At 51.3% G+C, this 18,224-nt stretch overlaps 1 protein-coding gene across 1 annotated transcript in view; it reads left to right on the top strand.

The window, feature by feature from the left end:
* Positions 1 to 10,143, top strand: part of CFAP65 (cilia and flagella associated protein 65) — a 31,435-nt gene extending 21,292 nt beyond the window's left edge. The window contains 11 exon segments of the mRNA XM_014307545.2: positions 735 to 926; positions 1,670 to 1,828; positions 3,130 to 3,267; positions 3,709 to 3,825; positions 4,422 to 4,559; positions 5,045 to 5,110; positions 6,735 to 6,949; positions 7,303 to 7,452; positions 7,975 to 8,253; positions 8,925 to 9,062; positions 9,631 to 10,143. Coding sequence (XP_014163020.1) covers positions 735 to 926; positions 1,670 to 1,828; positions 3,130 to 3,267; positions 3,709 to 3,825; positions 4,422 to 4,559; positions 5,045 to 5,110; positions 6,735 to 6,949; positions 7,303 to 7,452; positions 7,975 to 8,253; positions 8,925 to 9,062; positions 9,631 to 9,667 — 1,629 coding nt within the window. The 3' untranslated portion in view covers positions 9,668 to 10,143.
* The last annotated feature ends 8,081 nt before the right edge of the window (positions 10,144 to 18,224 follow it).

Below are 18,224 nucleotides of genomic sequence, written 5' to 3'. Positions count from 1 at the left end.
GCTAGTACTGCTGTGTCCCAAGGACAGGCAGTGTCTGAGGCAATTCTCAGAAAATTGAATGGCCTCCATAGTGAAGCATCACAGGGGAACTCCAAGGATAGCTCTAGGCGGAGTTTGGAAATAGCTGCTGGGAAAGTACTTCTCACCATCTGCAGTTTGACAAGATTTGGTGTTCACTCTGTACTCAGAATGCTTATGAGGTGTGTCGAGCTGTTCACTTATTCTCTTGCATTGTATCTGAGTGAAAACTTGCCTAGCTGCTCCAAGTACTCTGGAAAGAAACCCTAATTAGTTTTTTAGTAAATTAATTTTACTTCCTTAAACACTTATTCAGCAAAAAGGCAGCTTTGATTATGTTCTGCCTAATTTACTTGGGAAATGAACAAGTCTGAATTGAATTAAGAGCACTTTAATAGAAGTGCTTTTGCATTTTACGTAATCCGCTTTACAATGATCCCTTCAGCTAATCTGTATTAATTTTCCCCTGGTGTGAATTGACAGGACACCATTTGGAGAGGCACTTTGGTTATCAATGTACAAGTGTGGTGATAAACCTCCAGCACAGCTGCCTATCAGAGCCTTGGTGTTAAATCTTGACACTATGAGGTCTTCTCATTCTTAGGAGATAAGCTGATTAATTAAATATTAATGCTTATCAGCACCCCCTGGGGAAGCATTAACTAGTTTAACTTGTACCTGGTATAAAAAGCACTGCTCTTTCTGACTCACTTCAGATTTATAAACTCTACAATGGTGGCTCCATGCCCGTGACATTTGAGGTTCAGCTAGACAACCTTATGAAGATACGGGAGAAGAATTTTCAGCATGCTGTGTTTGCCTGCCTAACTCCTAGAGGAGAAATCCCCCCTGGTGAATCAGGGCACATTGGATGGATCTTTTCACCACTGGAAGCTAAAACATACACAGTAAGAGCCTCCTCATGACTGAAAGAAACAGATTCTGTTGTTGACCTAAAATTCTTTAAGTTTCTTACTGGTGGTTGTAATGTAATGCTACAGCTGAATTGAGCTCTATGCCTCCAAGAGGCAGAGTCGTGAGAGCAAATTAGTGGCTGGTCTGGTCTAGAAATGGAGCAGAGAAATTTGTCTCGTAAGTTTTTTCTTCCCAAGAAGAGATATCTTCCACAACCAGAGTCATCCCGGTATTTATTTTTCAAGTAGCAAACAGTAACTGGGGATATCAGTAGTATCTGTTCAGATTTGTGGTTCATTGTTGGCCTCCAAAAATTCCCACCAAAGAGGCTGAAGTCGGTGTCTTCTATCATTGCAGTGTATGCTGCTGCAAACTTCTGAAAACAGCCTTCCCAAAGACCTCTGTCCTGGGCTGCAGCAGGCAGGCAAGGCCAGAGCTCTAGCACTAATTGTTGCTTCAGTCTGTGGTGAATGCATAGATAAATAAATTAATTTAACTTTAAAACTCCAACCTTTGCTCCAAGATGTAGTCTCTGTCCATCTCATACTGTAACTGGCTACTTGACTACTTAACCAGCTTTCCTGGGCTAGCAGGAAAGGGCAAGGCCTGAAAGAGCAAAAGAGACTGGATTTGTCTTTATCCATGCACGGGGTGTATTTAGACCAGTCCATTAGCTTATTGCACATCTCTCCCAAATATGACTCTGCACTTAAAACTTTTATCTTGTCTGAGGCAGGTTGATGTTCTCATCCAGATCCTGGAAGGTGACTCGACCCAGATTACTTTCCAGGGAGTAGGCTACAATCCAAATGTTGTAGAAGAGGCTGCCACATCCAGACAATTTTTTTCTTCTGCAGTCATTCCAGGTTCTGCCAGGCTAACTGTGCCTGGGCAGGTGAGTCCAAGTGTGGGATATGAGCAATGTGATCAGTCCAGAAATGTGTGAGAGACTGAAATATACAAGTGGCCCCATCTTGCAGTAGTCTGTGTTGCAGGAGAGTTCATTTGCCATGAGACAGAACAAGACATTTCCCTTCCAGCAGGTGATCTAGAGCTTAACTCATGGATGCTGAAAGGTGTCTTCTTTCCAGCTTGTCACTTCCATAGCCATTAGAACAAAAAAGGGTTTGAGTTTGTTCATGTAATTTTTTCTTAGAAGTTACCTCCCATCACAGCTGCCTTTCTTCTGTGCAGCTACAACCCCTTTTTCTTTCCTAAATCATTCTCAAAAAGACCATTATACTCTTGCCGTGCTCTGTTGGGGCTTGGCTGCCACCATTTCCCAGCCTAACCCAGGTGATTCATAGCCTGAATGCTGACTGCAGGATGGACACCTATTCAGGCACATGCAGAGGAAAGCACTTGTTTGACCTGCTGCTGGCTCAGCAGGAGCTTGCCTGGCCTGGCTGGAGCTGGCCTGCCAGCCTGGACAATCTGTTGTTAAATTCACCCACAGATCCAAGCACAGTGAATGAGCATTACACAGCAGCAGCAGAGGCTTTCTCCTGGCAGATAAAGGATTCAACCTGTGTGACATTAGCATGCCTTCCTTGGAGCTAGCCACAGCTCCACGTGCTCTTTTGCTTCCAGCAGGGCAATTATATTCCTGAGAACAGCAAAGAGAAGATGACTGAAAACTGCCTCAGTCTGACAATCAAGATGGCATTCTGCAAGGCTCTGTTGTCTGAAATGAAGTTTCTTTCTCTAATGATAACCGTACTTAATTAGAGATTGCATTGTGCCTGGAGAACGGGACAAACTAGTAGCATACTAGTAGCAAGGTGTATTAGGGATCAATTTCCTAAAACTCACAGTCAGATTGATAGGGATTTTGCACAAGCACACACCACGTTTCTCAGCTGAAGTAGGAAAAGGCCTGGACTGCAAGTGCTGCACAGAGAATTGGGATGTTACTGGTCCTCTGTGCTCCTGAGATCCTCTCCTTTCCAGCACCAGTGTTATGTCTTATTCATTGCTCACTCAATCCCACTGCAATCCAGCTAGCCTTCTGATGTAATGTCACTGTAACCAGAGCAAAATTGAGAGAATTGTTACACTCTCTCAAGTTGCTAAAGATACCTGATATTATCTGTGAATTGCTGGACTTAGAGATGAGTATGACTTAGAGATGACTCTATGGTTAGGTCCCATCTTCCTTCCCTGCTGTTCCTTCTGATTTCTCTTTGCTTCCTGCAGGCAGCCACCTTGTCCCATAACAGGATTTGCCTTGGAAATATCCCAGACTGCACCAAAGCTGGTCGACTTGTCTTTCTCAACAATATCTCGAAGAGCAAGGCAGTGGTGTTTAACTGGCAGATAAATGCTAAAGAAATGGTGAGTCCTCCTTGATCTGCAGCCTTCCTGACCATCTCTATTGTGTCATGAAAGGACCTTACAGCTCCATTTTCAACAAGACACTCGGTTCTTGGGAATTGGCTTTCTACTAGGTGATGAAAGGAAAAGTGAAGGCAAGGGTTAGGACAGATTGAACAACAGGAATTCAGAAGGGAAATCCAAAGATTTCAGTGAAGTTATATGAAGCTGGAACTACAAAATGCAATAACAAAACCTCAGGACTCTGTCCGCCAGCAAAAGCCATGTTTGTTCTTAGAATATATCAACTGCATTTCTCTCATGGCACATATCTCTGAGGAGAGGTGTGTTCCCTGCGAAGAGAAAGCACACAGGAAGGTCCCAAGACAGTGAAATAGCTCCTCTGGGTTTTTTTTCTTTTTTTTTATTTATTTTTTTCTCCTCCTCCTGCCCTTTGCCCAGGTGTTGGAGATTGCTCCTAAGTCAGGGGTTGTGCAGCCTGGAGAGAGTATCCCTTGCTTCATCACACTGCAACCTACAAGGAATCCCTACTTCTGCAGAATAAATCTGGTGTGTGAGGTGAGACCCAAGAGGTATCTGTGTGTTACCATGACCTGGGCATGTTATTGTGGTTCCCAAATGGCTGACCCCAGCAGTCAGCTGCCTGCTGCTTCCGGCTGAAAGAATCCTTCTCACACACTTCTCTCACACACTTCTCACTCCTGAAGACACCTAGCTTCATCCTTCCTGATGATTTAAGCATCTTTCTTTCTGTGTGGCTCACTAGATGAAGTGTAACTGCAATGTATGGATTTGTGAGGGGAGCCCAGCTGCTAGAAGGGATGGTTTGAACGGGAATGGCTTTCAGTGGATGCCAAAGACTTGATATCTGTAAAAACAAGTCTTGCTGCTTTAATATTATTGGGGGCACAGACCAACAGTAATGTTCCCCTCAACACTTCCCAGGTTTTTTTTGGCAAGAGAGTATATCCTCTCTGTCTGAGACTTAAAATACCACTGTTTTTTCCTCTTCCTGCCACTGGAATACATGGAAAGCAAGTGGGTTTCTTCCTGGGACCTTCTGAAGGAGAGAAACAGGCATGGACTTGAGCCATGGACTGTTATTTGCAGCTCTTTTCCAGCCCTGCTCCCTTCAGTTACGGTTTGTTTCCTAGGTGTACATCCAGGAGTCCCTGGTTCAGTATGAGAGGGACCTGCACGAGTGGGAAAAGGAGAAGGAACGGCAGGCTGTGGAATTCACCATCACAGAGAAGGACCTTGAGACTAAGAAGAAGCTAACATCTCCTTCAGTGGCAAGTGCTCTCAAAACCTTCTACCAGCTTAGCTTAGCTTAAGAAACAGCAGCCAGTGTTGACAAGAAACATTCTTTAGGAAAACCTAGGCAGTTGTTAAAAGGACATGAGACTGATTTATTAAAGACCTCAAAGCTGATATGTGGTTAGAGGAAAATGAGATCTTGTTTTCTAGCCAAGAATCATCTTACAAACTCTGAAATTTCTAGTGACCATCTGAAATTTGGAAGTGCATGAGAAGCCTTTGGAAAAACAAAGCCAGTGGCTCTGGAAACCAATGGTTGGATTTTTAGCCATGAATAAACATTGGAGAGAAATGTGTAGCTAGCAGTAAGAATGTGGTCTGAGTGAAGAATGGAGGATGAGATCATTGACTCTCAGCTGGCACAAATTTTAAAAAAATCATAAGCTTTTGTTCTTCTCTGTAACTTTCCCGTGTGGTAATTCTTCTTCTCTTTTTTTTTATGTAATATTTTATTTTTCAGAGGTTATCAGATTCTGCTGAAACAGAATATCTTTCAAAATCCTCACCTGTGATGAGGAAATACAAGGTAAGTCAAGCCTATCTCACTCGTGGTAGAATCAAACTGACTGCTTTAGAAAAGAGGCAAATGCTGGATATCACAGTGTGGGAGTCTGGACAGAGAGCACAGCAGCATTTGTAGCTTCAAGGCTTTGGGAGACAGACTGTTTGGAGGAGGCAGAAGAATCACACTGTCTGGCTGTGTTCTCTGGCCAGTAACTTTCCAGCTGAGGTGAATGGGAACTGAAATTGGCATCAAACGTGCACCCATGACTGGAGAAAGGGGGAAAGGTTTCAAATAAGCAGAAAAAATACACACAGACAGGGCAATTGGTATCTGTACTGGTTTCATTTTGGGGCCACAATGGAATGTGTGCCACAGCAGAAAGCAGCAGGACCCTGGCAGAACGTGGTGCAGGCACCTCAAGAAGAGCTGTTCTCTATTCCTCAGGAGAAGCTACAGACAGGAACTGCCTTGGTTTAAATACACAGAAAGCTTTAAAGTTCAATTTCCCTGGTTCATCAGTTTCCACGCAAGTGCACAACTGTATGCACTGCTATATGACAGCTTTTCCAGCAGTGGTGGGAAGGTGTGAAACAAGGTCCCAGTGAGTGCTCTGCAGAGCTACCTGGGCCCAAAGGAAGAGCCAGCAGTGCCTATAGCCATCAGCAGGATGTGGTGTGGGAATGACAGGGCTCAAAGCTAACCCAAGATGTGGAAAGATTTAGGGGACCTGAGGGGAGGCTGGGTCTGAGAGAACTGAGGCAACAAGGAGATGCAGCTTGTTATCTCCAGAATGTCACCTCAGTGAGGCTGTAGCAGTGCTCCTGAGACCCCACAAGTGCCTTTGCATGCCTTGCACTGTTCTGTGTGAAGGAATCACCTCAGGGCAACTCTAGCTTGGACTGTTTTCTCTGTGCTGTTTGGTGTGATCAGTGATGCAGGTCAAAGCATTCACTGGATGAGCTGCAGAAAGGTAAAAAACATTTTCTTTTAGTCCTCTAGGGTTTTAACCTCTAGGGATAATTTGGAGCCTGCTGTGTCTGTGTAAGGAGCAGTGCAGGCCCCTAGCCTCATTCCCAGAGGCAGGACAGCCATGTCTCAAAGATCATTGAAGTCCTGCAATGCCTGAGGACTTCTGCAGATCTCTGTGGTGTTCTTCTGGCCCAGGCATCCTGGGTACTGCTCTAAGGAGCTTCCCCCAGTCTGACTGCTGGTAATGCAACCCCAAGTTGGCCCATGTAGTGTGGCTGGGGTCAGTTCCTGGTTTCCCTTCAGGTTTGGGGGAGGACAGTTTCCCCATGCATTCCATCCATGTACGTCACTTCTCCTGCAGCACTCCCAGTGTGCTTGCAAGAGCTTCCATGGTGATGGATTGGAGAACAACAGCCCCAAGTACCTTAGGGAGACCCTGAAACCCTGTTGACATTTGGGGCTGGCACACTGATCACTGAGAAGTGAACAGATCTGATTTCCACTATGGCTGCTCATGCCTGTTATCAGTACTGTGGTGCTAAGGTCATTTTGACACCCAGGATCTGGTGGCTCTGGTTGCTGGGCTTTCAGCTCTCATATCTGTGCTCAAACCTACACCAGCCTACTTGTGGCCAAAGGACCAACGATATGCCTGCCATTTCTTTCTCTCCAACAGACACTACCCCCTATTAAAAGCCAGCCTACACCCTGTCAGCCACCTGGGTGCATTGAGAGGGGGCTGCCGTTGGACAAAGATGCCAGCCAGGTGTGGGTCAAACCAGAGCTTCCCCCACCCTTGTCCTTACACCTTGATGTGTCAGCCAGGTCCTATGCTATTGAGGACTTTCTCAGCAACTTTGCCTTGGATTTTCCCAGATTCTTCTTGTCCCGGTAAGAGATAGAGTTTTTTGGTTTGGCTGCTTCATCTGAGCCAGGGCTGCCCCATGCTCTGATATGCACTGAACTTGGTGCTCTGCTCTGCTGCTCTCCAGTGCCTCAATATTAAGTAAGAGGTGTCTTGTTTTCCCCAGCATTAGCTGACATGACCTGTTTCTCTCCCCACCTCAACTGTCAGAGCTCAGTGTTCCTCTTTTATGACAGTGTCCCTGCTCCTGTCAGAAATACAACAGCTCCCACCCCTCCCCTGCTTGCCTGACATGCTGCTGCAGTGCTAGAAGGGTGCTGGTCTTTGAGAGTTTGGTTCTGTAGTGCTGCCACTGATGGAACAACTCGTCCTTTCTCAGCCCTTACAGCGCCAAGCCCTCAGACAGCAAATTGGTGGATGGAAGTGGGCACAGAAACAGGATGGACACGGAGTGTGAACGGCTGTCCCTGGCTGCTGCTTCTAAACAAGAGCTGGAGGTGGTGACTGACATACTCGCAGGTGTCATCAGGTGTGTGCTCCTTCACCCTCACCTGGTTTGGAGCCCCTGTCCTCCAGAGAATGATTGCAGCATGGTCAACCCTCTGTTAATCCTGGAGGAATCTGTGCACTCTTGTTACCAGAATGGGGGATCCACCTGCTAAAAGCTGTCTTGGGGACTATGAGCTCAGATCTTGGAGTGACAGCCAAGGCAGGGGCTTCCTCCCCAGCCAGGGGCTGAGCCCATATTTCCAGAGTTCCCAGGAACCAAGGAACTCTACCTACTGTGATCTTAGAAACAGGCTGCATTGGGGTACACCTATTCAGTTTGTGAGCTGCTCAAATGTAAAGAACCAGCACTGGGGAAACAGAGGTAGTTTCACTGGCTCAAGCCCTCTTGCTGCTTCCCTTAGGCCCAGAAAGCAAGAAGGTACAGACTAAACACTGACATCAGTCAGTGATTTCCTCTGCTTTGTGGTGTCTTGTAATAATCCTCTGGGTCATACAGATAAGTCAATTTGCTGAAACTTATCCTTTATTTTCCTCTTCCTAGAAGCCTCTTGGAGAACGGCCACTTCCAGAAGTCAGTGAGAAAAATCGAAGATGAGCCTATTCCATATTTCTCCCAGTTCCAGTCTGCAAAATCAGCAGAGCTCCAGGACAGTAGACCGGGCTCCAAGATCCCCTCCAGGGTCTCTGCTTCCACAGATCTTGACCATGAGAAGGATAGAGAGGGGAGAAAAATGAGTCAGGAAGCCTCTCCCAGTGATTTGCCGGAGTCTAGCGAGACTTTTCACCATAAGCAGTTGAGGGTAAAGGAGATAATAAGTAGGTGAGGAAGAGCTCACACGTAAAAGCCAAGAGCTGCACAGTCAAGAGAGCCATGGCAGCACACTGCCTGGCCAGAAATCCATTTCTCCTTCAGCCCTGCAGCATTTCTGCGGGGGTGTTATATGTTGTCTGGGTGGAAGTCAATGCTAGCCCACCTAGCCACCCTCTCCCAAATGTGGTTTGTGGGGAGAGATGGGGTTTACTGAGTCTGGGGTTGAGCCATGGGCAGTGCCAGGAGGCTGGTAGTGAATGATATCTACTCTCAGGCCCTCTAGGCCATATTAGACATTGGGGTGCAGTATGTGCTTACCTTACCTTTTATTTTCACTGCAGTATTTCACCACCTGCATTTGCTGTGGCTGCTCCCTTGTACACTGCTACAAGCTTCAAGCATTATTCACTAATAGCAGCTACAGCACAGCTTGGAGGGAGAAACCAGTAAAACTCTAGTCACCAAGTTTTGTGTAGGTCAGGGCCTGACACCAGCTGGTGACATTTCTGGGACAAGGGTCAGCAGCCCATTGTTCAAGTCTTTGGTTCATTGGTCTCAGCGTGTAGGAAACAGTGTGTGTTCCACTGCTGTGCCTGATGATTCCTGGCAGGAGTTATAGCAAGCAACCTGCCTTATCTGCTTTCTGATAGCTGTCCTCTGCTGTGCTTCTGTCCTTCCAGGCAGCCAGCTGTTGGGAACCTCGTGGAGCTGCTGCTGGAAAACACACTGCAGAACATCATGATCGAAGCCAGTCGTGGGGAGGTGGTGCTGACAGCCCAGCCCAGGGTCATTGCTTTACCCCCCAGTGCCTCCCAAAGGTAGCAGAGTGTATCTGTGCTTTGGTGGGGGACAGGACCTGTCCTTAACATGTCAGGCTGAAGCACAGCCCATTTTCTAGACCATGTGGGTTAGCTGAATCCCTGCCTATCAATGCCAAGGCTGCCTGTGCAAAACGAAGAATCCACTCCCAAAGTCCCTGCCCCCTCTTGGCTTGTCCTGAGCCACGGAGCAGAGGTGGTAACAGTACAGCCTGTCTGTGGACCTGAGACCCTCATACAGCTCTGGGGCAGGGCCCTATGTGGGAATAGCTGGCCTGAGGCACTGGAGAGCCTAGCACAAGGATGGTCCTTTGGGAAAAGGGGTCAAGGAGCAGGCAGCACAGCCTCTGACAGCAGAAAAGGAGCAAAGCTGTCATAGTCCAAGGAGGTGTGGGATGTAGTTAGGTTGAGGGAATGGCCATCGGTGGGAAAGTAGATTTGGACCTGAGTGAAAAGCCTAAGGGTTTGCTCTACCTTGGGTAGAAGTGCAGAGAGATGGGATTGAGGGTTAATGGAAGAGGGCTGTTGGATGTAGATGTCATCTCCAGAGCTGGCATCTCTTTTTCAGAATCACCAGCCCTGCATCCCGACCCTCCAGAGTGTAGCTACTGGGTACTGTGCTGCTTAAGCTCCTCAAGCACATCAGCTCTCTCCATTCTTCATCCCTGTGATGTCCAGAGCAACTCGGACCCTCCCACACCATGACCTTAGCTCAGCATGCTGGCTATCTCTGAGGAGGTATGTCCTGATTATGTTCTCAGCACCGATTTGCATCCTCTGACAACTCCACGGCAGAGTTCATGAGATCTCTCCTTTCTGTGGCTGCCCACATCATCGGAGAAGAACCCTACGCTACAGGGAGCACATGGACAACCACTATGACAATTCCCACTATCCTCAGTCTGTACTGGCTGAGAGGAGTGGGATTTGCTTTGGAATGTAGCTGAGGAAGGACTGACATCTGGGCAATGAGGTGATGGCATCAGCAGGATGCAGGTACTGAATCCTCCTCCCTCCTTGCTCCGAGGGGGCAGCTGCAGCACAATCAGTACCCACAGCAACCCAATAAAAGCAACTTGACCTTCAGACACTGACACCGTGTGTAACGTAGGTAACTCATGCGTCTGGGTTTGTGAGCCCTGGACAAGGTCTTCCCTTTCCAAACTGCAAGGCTGTCACCTAGGGAAGGGGATCCTCTGAGCCTTGGTTTGGCCTGGGGAGTCTTGTCAGGCTGCAAGACGTGTCACAGTGAAGGAGCATGTTTGTCACAGCCGGGAGGTGGCAGCGTGAGTTGTGAAAAATCCCAGTGACCAGCACAGGGCAGGCTGGTGCTGGGTTCGAGCTGCTGCTCCCAGGCAGGAGCTGCAGGATGGCTGTACCAGGCAGTGGGCTGCATTTGCAGCATATCCTCTGTTCTGCTATATCACTATGGACTCTGCAACATAGGGCTCATGCAGCCACCTCACTCTGGTGAGGCTGCAGCTTTGGTGTCCCCCTCCAAACCCTCGTGTCTTTTTTCCCAGTGCCAGCACCCAGCCAAGACCAGAGCTGCATCTTCCTCCCTCCCATCCTAAGAGAAGACTGTGCAAAAGGCACTGGGGAGGGCTTTTGCCCCGCTCAGCAGAGGGCAGTTGCCTGCTGTGCCTGGGGTACTGTGGCTCAGCCAGCTTCACCCCAGCACTCCTCTCTATTCAGGAGCCCGGTGTGCGTAACCATTACTAACCCCCAGGGCTGAGCTGTTCCTGTTGTCAGAGATACAGCAGAGGCACTGCCAGCTCCTGAACTCAGCCCGAGTGCCTTAGGCCTTCACATGAGTCCTGGATCCTTCTTATGAGAAGTGCAAACCCTCTCCTCCCTTCCCAATACTCTGCGTGCCAGGTATCCTACATCACAGCAGTCTTTCTGTATTCCTCTGGCCTTTGGCTAGTGCTGAACAGGTAATGCAAAACCAATTCCTCCACAGCTCAAGACAGCAGCAGGGCCTGGCTGCTCAGTCCACTTGGACTGATTCTTCTTGGTCCAGGCTCCTTGCTAGGATTTGCTCACTGCAGATGCTCTGTTGTCCTGCAGCGAAGTTCCCAAATGGATAGCAAAGGCAGGGGCAGAAACCTCACTGTTACCCTAAAGCAGGTTGAATCCAGCTACCCAAGGGTAGCATGGAGCAGTGAAGACAGGGTCAGTCAGTTTGTCCATCCTCAGACCTGCTGTGTGATCTAATGCTCTTTAGGCTGCATCACTGCAGCTGCACCATTGCATCCACTACCTGGAGGAGCTAACATGGGAAATGCTGTGTGTTAGTCTGGTCTAACACCCAAAAACAAATGGAGACAGCCTGAGTGCCATCAAATGTGCAGGGACTTTTTTTATGCCAGTAAAGCTCTTGTTCTCCCCACTTTCCTGTGCTCCCAGCCTGGACCTGGAGAAAACAGAAGTCACACTGTACTTGCCTGTTGGAGCACTATTAGAAGAAGATTCACTTGTTTGATAAGCATCACTCTAGTGGGAGAGATCTCGAAGATGATGCCTTAAACAACAGGTGAATCAGGGAAACAGATTTGAGAGCAGATTTACACCCGTGAGAAAGAAATTTTTCTTTTCTTAGCTCTTTTTTAGGGGCTGTGAGATGGTCATGTGTCACCTCTGTTGTAGGTCTTCTCTGGTGCCTGTCAACCAGAACCACTCGGAGTGCACTAAGCAAAGAGAGTAGCAGCTGTCACACACTTTTCTTCTTTTATCCTCATCCTAAAATATAAATACACCGAGGCAGCCTCTTTCCCAGGTCGGGGAAATTCCCAATTCCTCTTCTCAGACTGGGAACTAGACCCAGACCCTGGTTTTGGAAAACACTTCAACGTGTGACTGAGCGACATCACTGTCCTGTTAGCAAAGAGAGACAGCAGCACTCCAGATAGTGCTGGGGGTGAGCTCTGCATGGTGTGGATGTTCTCACCCAGGGGCTTCTCTCTCACTTGGATCTTTGGGGCAATGGGGAGGTGAGGGGAGGGCAGAGCCATGCAGAGCTGGCAGGGAGGGACTTTCTCTTAGCAAGAGGTTTTGTTGGTAGCCACTGCCAAGGGCTCTGAATTTGTGGGACTATAGACTCACAGCCCAGCTCAGCACCCAAAAGAGGGGAGAAGTCCTGTTTCTGCTAATGACATTTGGGGCTCAGGCAGAAGGAAGTTTGAGCTTGTTGTACTGTCTCCCTGGGCTGGGTTTGGCCCATCCCCAACAGAACTACGTTTCTAATGCACATCTCTCCAACAGAAATACTGTAGGTACAGGTCCTGCTTCTTCCCACTGGTGTTTGGGCAGTAAAGTGGGTGATGTTCCCAGGGGACTGGGGTCGGTAGCCAGGGCAGGCTCCCGGCAGGTACACAGCCAGCACGCCTATGGCTGAGCACGAGCTTGGCAAGCTAATGGGACTCCCCCTCTCCTTGTGGGAATTATCGGGAGCACTCAGTCATCAGGCAGTTAATGCACCACACAAGAGGAGCTTTCTTCTTGGCTGTTACTGCTGGCTCCCAGGGAGGGCTTAAATGGCCTTGGGGCAGGTGGGCAACAGAAGCTATCCTGAATCCCATTAAAACATTTAACACCTGCTGAATCGTGCCATTGTGTGGGAGATAAAGGAAAGGGAACAAAGCTGCTCTTGGGCTTCCCTGACAGGGTGTCTGTCCCATTGCAGCTGGGGAGCCTGAATCTCCTGCAAAACCCCACTTGGTGGGTCTCTGTGTCAGTGTGAGGAAGGCAGCAGTGTTAGGGGACAAAGAACCAACCATTCCCTGGTTGGAACCATCCCCTTCTCCCTCTGCACAGTGTATGAGGTAGGCACCTGGGAAAGTCCTGCCCTGACCAGCTTGCAGTGTCAGAAGAGCCAAAGTGTGAGGGTGATCCTTCCAAAACCTTTGGCAAAGCTGGACAGATCCTTCACCCCTGGCCTCCCATCTCCCAGACACTGAGCTCTGCTGGCTCAGCTGTGTCACTTTGGTGTTTGGGACTGGAAGCCATGCTCAGGCCAGGCCAGGGCACCATGCTGGCTCCTGATGGACACAAGAGGTGCTCTGCTGTGAGCTGGTCAGTCCTCATGGGACAGTGAGGCAGCACAAGCCCTGCGCTGCTGCAAGAGGAGGCTGAGGCTGCCTTTGCAAGGCCAACCCTACTAAGAGTTCAGTCGTGGTGCTGCCCACCTGCCTGACAGGGAAGGGCACAAACTGGTAAATGCTGCCCTAGAGATGCCAGAACAGAAGCAAGACATTCCCCAGGGTAGCAGTGCAGTGCAGGGCACTCTGCAAGCTCAAGGGACCTGCTTTTCTCATGTTTTCTGTAAAGCAGCTCTGCAAGCACAGTATTTGCTGCTATTTAGTGAATAGTGGGGCCCCATCCTTGCAGGAGAGAGGCTGGGGTGAATGAGCATTTCTGACACAGCATACAGGCTTGGAGATGTCTGCTGGCACTGCAGCAGCACCTGTGGTATTTGGGGTTTTTGCTTCTCCAGAAAGAGGGGCAGCCTATGCCAGGAGCTGCAGCTCTGCTATGCTGGTGTGTGCTGGGGCAGGGAGAGGTGGGAGTCCTGTCCAGCACACTTCCCATACCAGGAAAGGAGAAATAATAAGTCCAAGCATCACAGCCTGTACAGCATGAAAAGGAGGGGGAGCATCACACTTCACTGCACCACAACCCAGAGTATTGGTGGTATTGCATTTCCTTTGCTGCCAAAACTATTGAAAAAGGACCAGGATGAGCAAGGGCAGCAGGTTGGCATCACTCCAGCCAGGCCTGGGGGACCCCAGCCTGCAGAGGCAGCAGCAGTCAGGAGGAGCCTCTCTTTCAGAATCCTGAGTGTGAGAGGGTCAAGTCTCCAAGGAAGAATTGAGTGGCAGCGGCTGCTAAGGATCTGCCACTATGCTCTTACATTTGGGCATGCATTTACTGCAGCCTGCAAGTACACTCCAGCTCTGGAGGGAGCAATGGTGATGGTTTCTAAAGCACACCCAGGACAAGCTCCTGCAGGTGTACACCGTGGGGGTTAAAGCAGCGTTACCCCCTCCCCACCCACAAACACACCCATCTACACAAACAAACAGGCCACTGCACTTGCACAAAGGAGCTTCTCCTGCCACTGCTGCTGCGCTTCATGCTCTGTTATCCGAGGAGTTGTGGGTGCCAGAGTAACTGGGAGAGAGAGCCCAGCTCCTGCTGGCTCTGGCTGAGATCGGCACAGGGCTGCCAGGGCTGAGCAGCATGGCTGGGCACTGGAGGAGTGTCCAAACTTCTCCTGGCTTCCATGAGCTCTGCTCCCAGAGCCAGCACAGGCTCGTCTGCACTGGTTAACCTGCTGGACAGTGACACAGCTGGGACACAAGGGTGCTGTGACTCTGGGATACAGTGACCCACGGGGAAGCATGTGCACATGGAGTGACACACATCCTGTTCCAGCTGCTGCGTTAGGACAGCTGGCTCCTGGCCTGTGTGGCCATGCAGGGAACACTCCCAAAGAGAGTGCTCCCAAAGTTTTGTTGAGTTGTGCTTTTCTGCCTAGCTCGGAAGTCTGTGCATTGCTCTAAAAGACGTGTGAGCATTGTGCCATGGGGTTTTTCAGCATGAGTGGGGGAACTGGGGTAAGAACAGGGAAGACTTTTCTATCACTGGCACTCAGACTGCTGGGGGTAGGCACTAGATTTGCTTTTCTGCCCTGAGACTTCACAACTCCCAGACTTTTCAGCAGCCCAAAACACTGCAAGAAAGTCACCGCTATCCTAGAGCTGCCCAGGTAGGGTATCCTCACACCTGCTTCCCCTGGCCCCCTGCTCTCCTCTCATCTCTGCTGCAAAGTGAGCCAGGCAGGTGGGTGGAAAAGTGACAGCTGGTGTTGTTCCAGCGCAGGTTAATGAATGTCTCCTCCTCTCCCCCCCACCTCCTCCTCCCCACCACCCCAGCACCCAGGCTCCTGGCTCCCATAGAGCTGCCCAGGTAGGGTATCCTCACACCTGCTTCCCCTGGCCCCCTGCTCTCCTCTCATCTCTGCTGCAAAGTGAGCCAGGCAGGTGGGTGGAAAAGTGACAGCTGGTGTTGTTCCAGCGCAGGTTAATGAATGTCTCCTCCTCTCCCCCCCACCTCCTCCTCCCCACCACCCCAGCCCCAAGGCTCCTGGCTCCTATCAGCCCATCAGGCTCCCATTAACAAAGGCAGCCCTGGAGAGTTTGCATAGAGACCTGCTCTGCCTCTAATCTAGGTGGGCTAATCGCCTCCCTTGCCCAGCCTGCCTTCCCTGGGTCAATATTTGCTCTGAGCAAACACAGAGCTGTGACAGGTGTGCTGGGGAGAAGGCTCGCTGCCGCCAGCCCAGCCCTCCTGCCTGTCTCTGCTCAGTCACATCTCTCCGGCCCCCCGATCACCGGCCAGCCAGCGCTATTTTTATCGGGACTATAAAAGCCCCGTCCAGCCAGCGTCACCCTCATTTTCTGCCTGTGAGCCAGCGGGGGAAGGCGAAGCCACTCACCTGACAGCTGCCAGCGTGTCACCGGAGCCAGGTGAGCTGCTAGAGCCCAGCACACCTTGGCCAGGATCCTGCCTGCCTGGCTGGGAACAGGGTACTGGGCACGGAGAACATCCTGGGGGCTTTCCCGAGACAAGGACGGGGAGTCTGGTCGCACACCCGAACTCCTGGCAAGGAAGGGGACGGGCTCGGGGGACACCGTCCAGCCTGTCCCCTTTCCTTAACTCTTCTCTCTCACCTGTGTTTTCCAATCCTTTCTGTTCCCCTCCCCTCCTCCATTTACTTTCTTCCTTTCTTCCTTTCTTCCCTGTTCTCCAGCCTGCCATGCCGGTTAACCTGCCCCTGCTCTGTTTGGCTTTCCCAGGCAGCAGGTGTCAAGCATCCACTTTCCAGACTTTACCCCCGGAGGAGCCGGTCTGGAGCAGCATGTGCAGCGAAGGACACCCAGCCTGGACGGACCCAGCTCGGGAGGAAGGGGCTGCCGACAGCCCAGGGCAGAGCATCCCTCCAGCCCACACTGTCCAAAGTCGGAGCATCTCTGCACTTGCCTGGCGTCGAGCCCCACGTGCAATACCTGACCTGAACGTTTTGTTCGTTCGGCTCGCGTTAGGCAGGTCCAGCCCATCTGCAGGCGCACGGCTGCAGGCGCTCCCCCGGCCCCGGCCCCGCCGCAGCCGCTGCAGCGCGGAGGGAGCACCCGCCTGCCTGCAGCTGCTGCGTGACAGACCGACACCCAGCCTGTGTGCCACACGGACACCCAGCCTGCGTGCGGAGCAAAGGGCACCGGGGACGGGCACAGCACGCAGTCTCACAAACACACGCGGCGGTGAACAGCCAGTGCACACAGATGAAGCAATCCACACACAGCATGCAGGAACGCCATGGGACTGCCACATGGCACTGCAGGACCCAGGTGACAGCGGTACACACGGCCTTTCTGGCACTCAGCTTTGTAGGCTGTGAGGTGCAGGACCCGTGTCCATGTGCCCACGGCATGGCAGGCACATGTAACGCGCTAGGCACACTCATCCTGCCTGTGTGGCTGACCGCTGCCTGTAGCAGCCTGCTGGGGAAGGGCAGCCAGGCCCTGGCAGCACTGCAGAGCCATGGCAGGCACAGAGAGCCCTGGCACGGTGCTGGCCCAGGGTGGAGTTTGGCAGGCTCTGCCGAGCACCCAGGTAGGTCTCAATGGTCTGCTGGCACCAAGGCAGCTTTAGCTGCTGACAGAGAAGCAGCAGGAGGGAGGACAGGAGCAGGGCAGAGGATGAGGGGTGTCACATCCTTCCTCGCCTCCCCCTGCCTTGATTCACTCCCAGAACCTGCACTTCCCAGCCCTTCCAGGACTGACTGTCCAGGGCAGGTGTTTCCTGTTGTGCACCTGAAGCCTGCAGGCCAGGTGCCAGATCCTGCTGGTGGCAATCCCTCTGCCTATGCTTGCCGTGGAAGGCCATAGGGGGTGGTGCTGGTAAGCCGGTGGGTCTCTTCCAGGACAGCCCTGCTCACTGCCTGCCCTGCTCTCCAAGCACAAGTGCTTGACCTGGACTCCTGTCCCATTCCATGTCCTGTCCCATCCCTCTCCCCCAGCAGCCAGAGAAGACATTCAGAACCTGGGGCTGCTCCTAGCTCCATGGAGGCTGCGGGGAGTCATGGAGAGCTAGGAGACAGGACAGCAGTAAACCCGCTTTCCTCCCACCCCAGGGTATTTTTTGGGAATGGAAAGATCCCTCACCTCCCTACTGTCTATGCCTGGCTCTGCCTGTGATTTCTCTGCCAGCCCTGAGCTGCTTCTGCCCTGCCCTCAGGCACAGGCACTTCTATAGCACAGGCTGCAGCTCTGGTCCTGCTGTGCTCAGGGATGCTCTGAGTTTACAGGTGGCTCCTGAGCCCATCTGCAGCCGCTCTGCAAACACCAAAAAGGCTCAGCCCATCCACCCAGTGTGGACAGTGGAGAGGTTGGAATGAAGGAGCTCAGGTGTGCTAAAGGACAGGACGATTCCTACTGCTTTCCCTCACCCTCATGCAGCTATGCACAGGACAAAGCTCAGCAGCCCTGGTCCCAGAGCAGGAGAGTCCTGTTGCCTCCTTGGGGTGCCCCTGCAAGGGGTAGAGATGAGGCACCTCCTAGGCTTCCTGTTTGGGCAGATGCTTTAGGAAGTTTCCATCAGGTGGTGTAGGTAGGGACCAAAATCAAAGAGCATCTCCAGGGTTGCCGTGCTCCCTGCATCCCTCCAGAGCTAAGGGCCCGTCCCAGCCTGGGAACAGCCCCAGGATGATGCAGTGATTGGCCATCATTGTGGTCATGGGCCCTTGGAGCTGTGTCTCCAGGCTCTGTGTCCCCTGCTACGAATCCTGGCAAAGTTGAAAAGCTGAAAAAGCACAACACATCCCCTGACATGCACAACCCTCTGCAGCTGCCCTGCTCAGGCTGGGATCAAACAGAACATGATTAATAACTCTGAGCAAAGCCAGACCCTGCTGTCCATGTGCTCCAGTGGCTGCACGTGTGTCCCTGTGGGGGCAGAGCCTGGTGGAGATGGTATCTGGCAGAGCAAGGCTGTGAAACGCGGCCGTGCCGCCTCCGCCTGCCTGCTCCAGCTCCTCTGGGCTGCCTGATGCCCTGGCTTGCTTGTTCCCCTGCCACCTTCCCAGCCTGCTGTCACTGCCCC

This window comes from Geospiza fortis, unplaced genomic scaffold (genome assembly GCF_000277835.1).
Source record: "Geospiza fortis unplaced genomic scaffold, GeoFor_1.0 scaffold112, whole genome shotgun sequence".
Classification (NCBI taxonomy): domain Eukaryota; kingdom Metazoa; phylum Chordata; class Aves; order Passeriformes; family Thraupidae; genus Geospiza; species Geospiza fortis.
The sequence above is the reverse complement of the archived record's forward strand: the minus strand, read 5'-3'. Positions and strand labels throughout refer to the sequence as shown.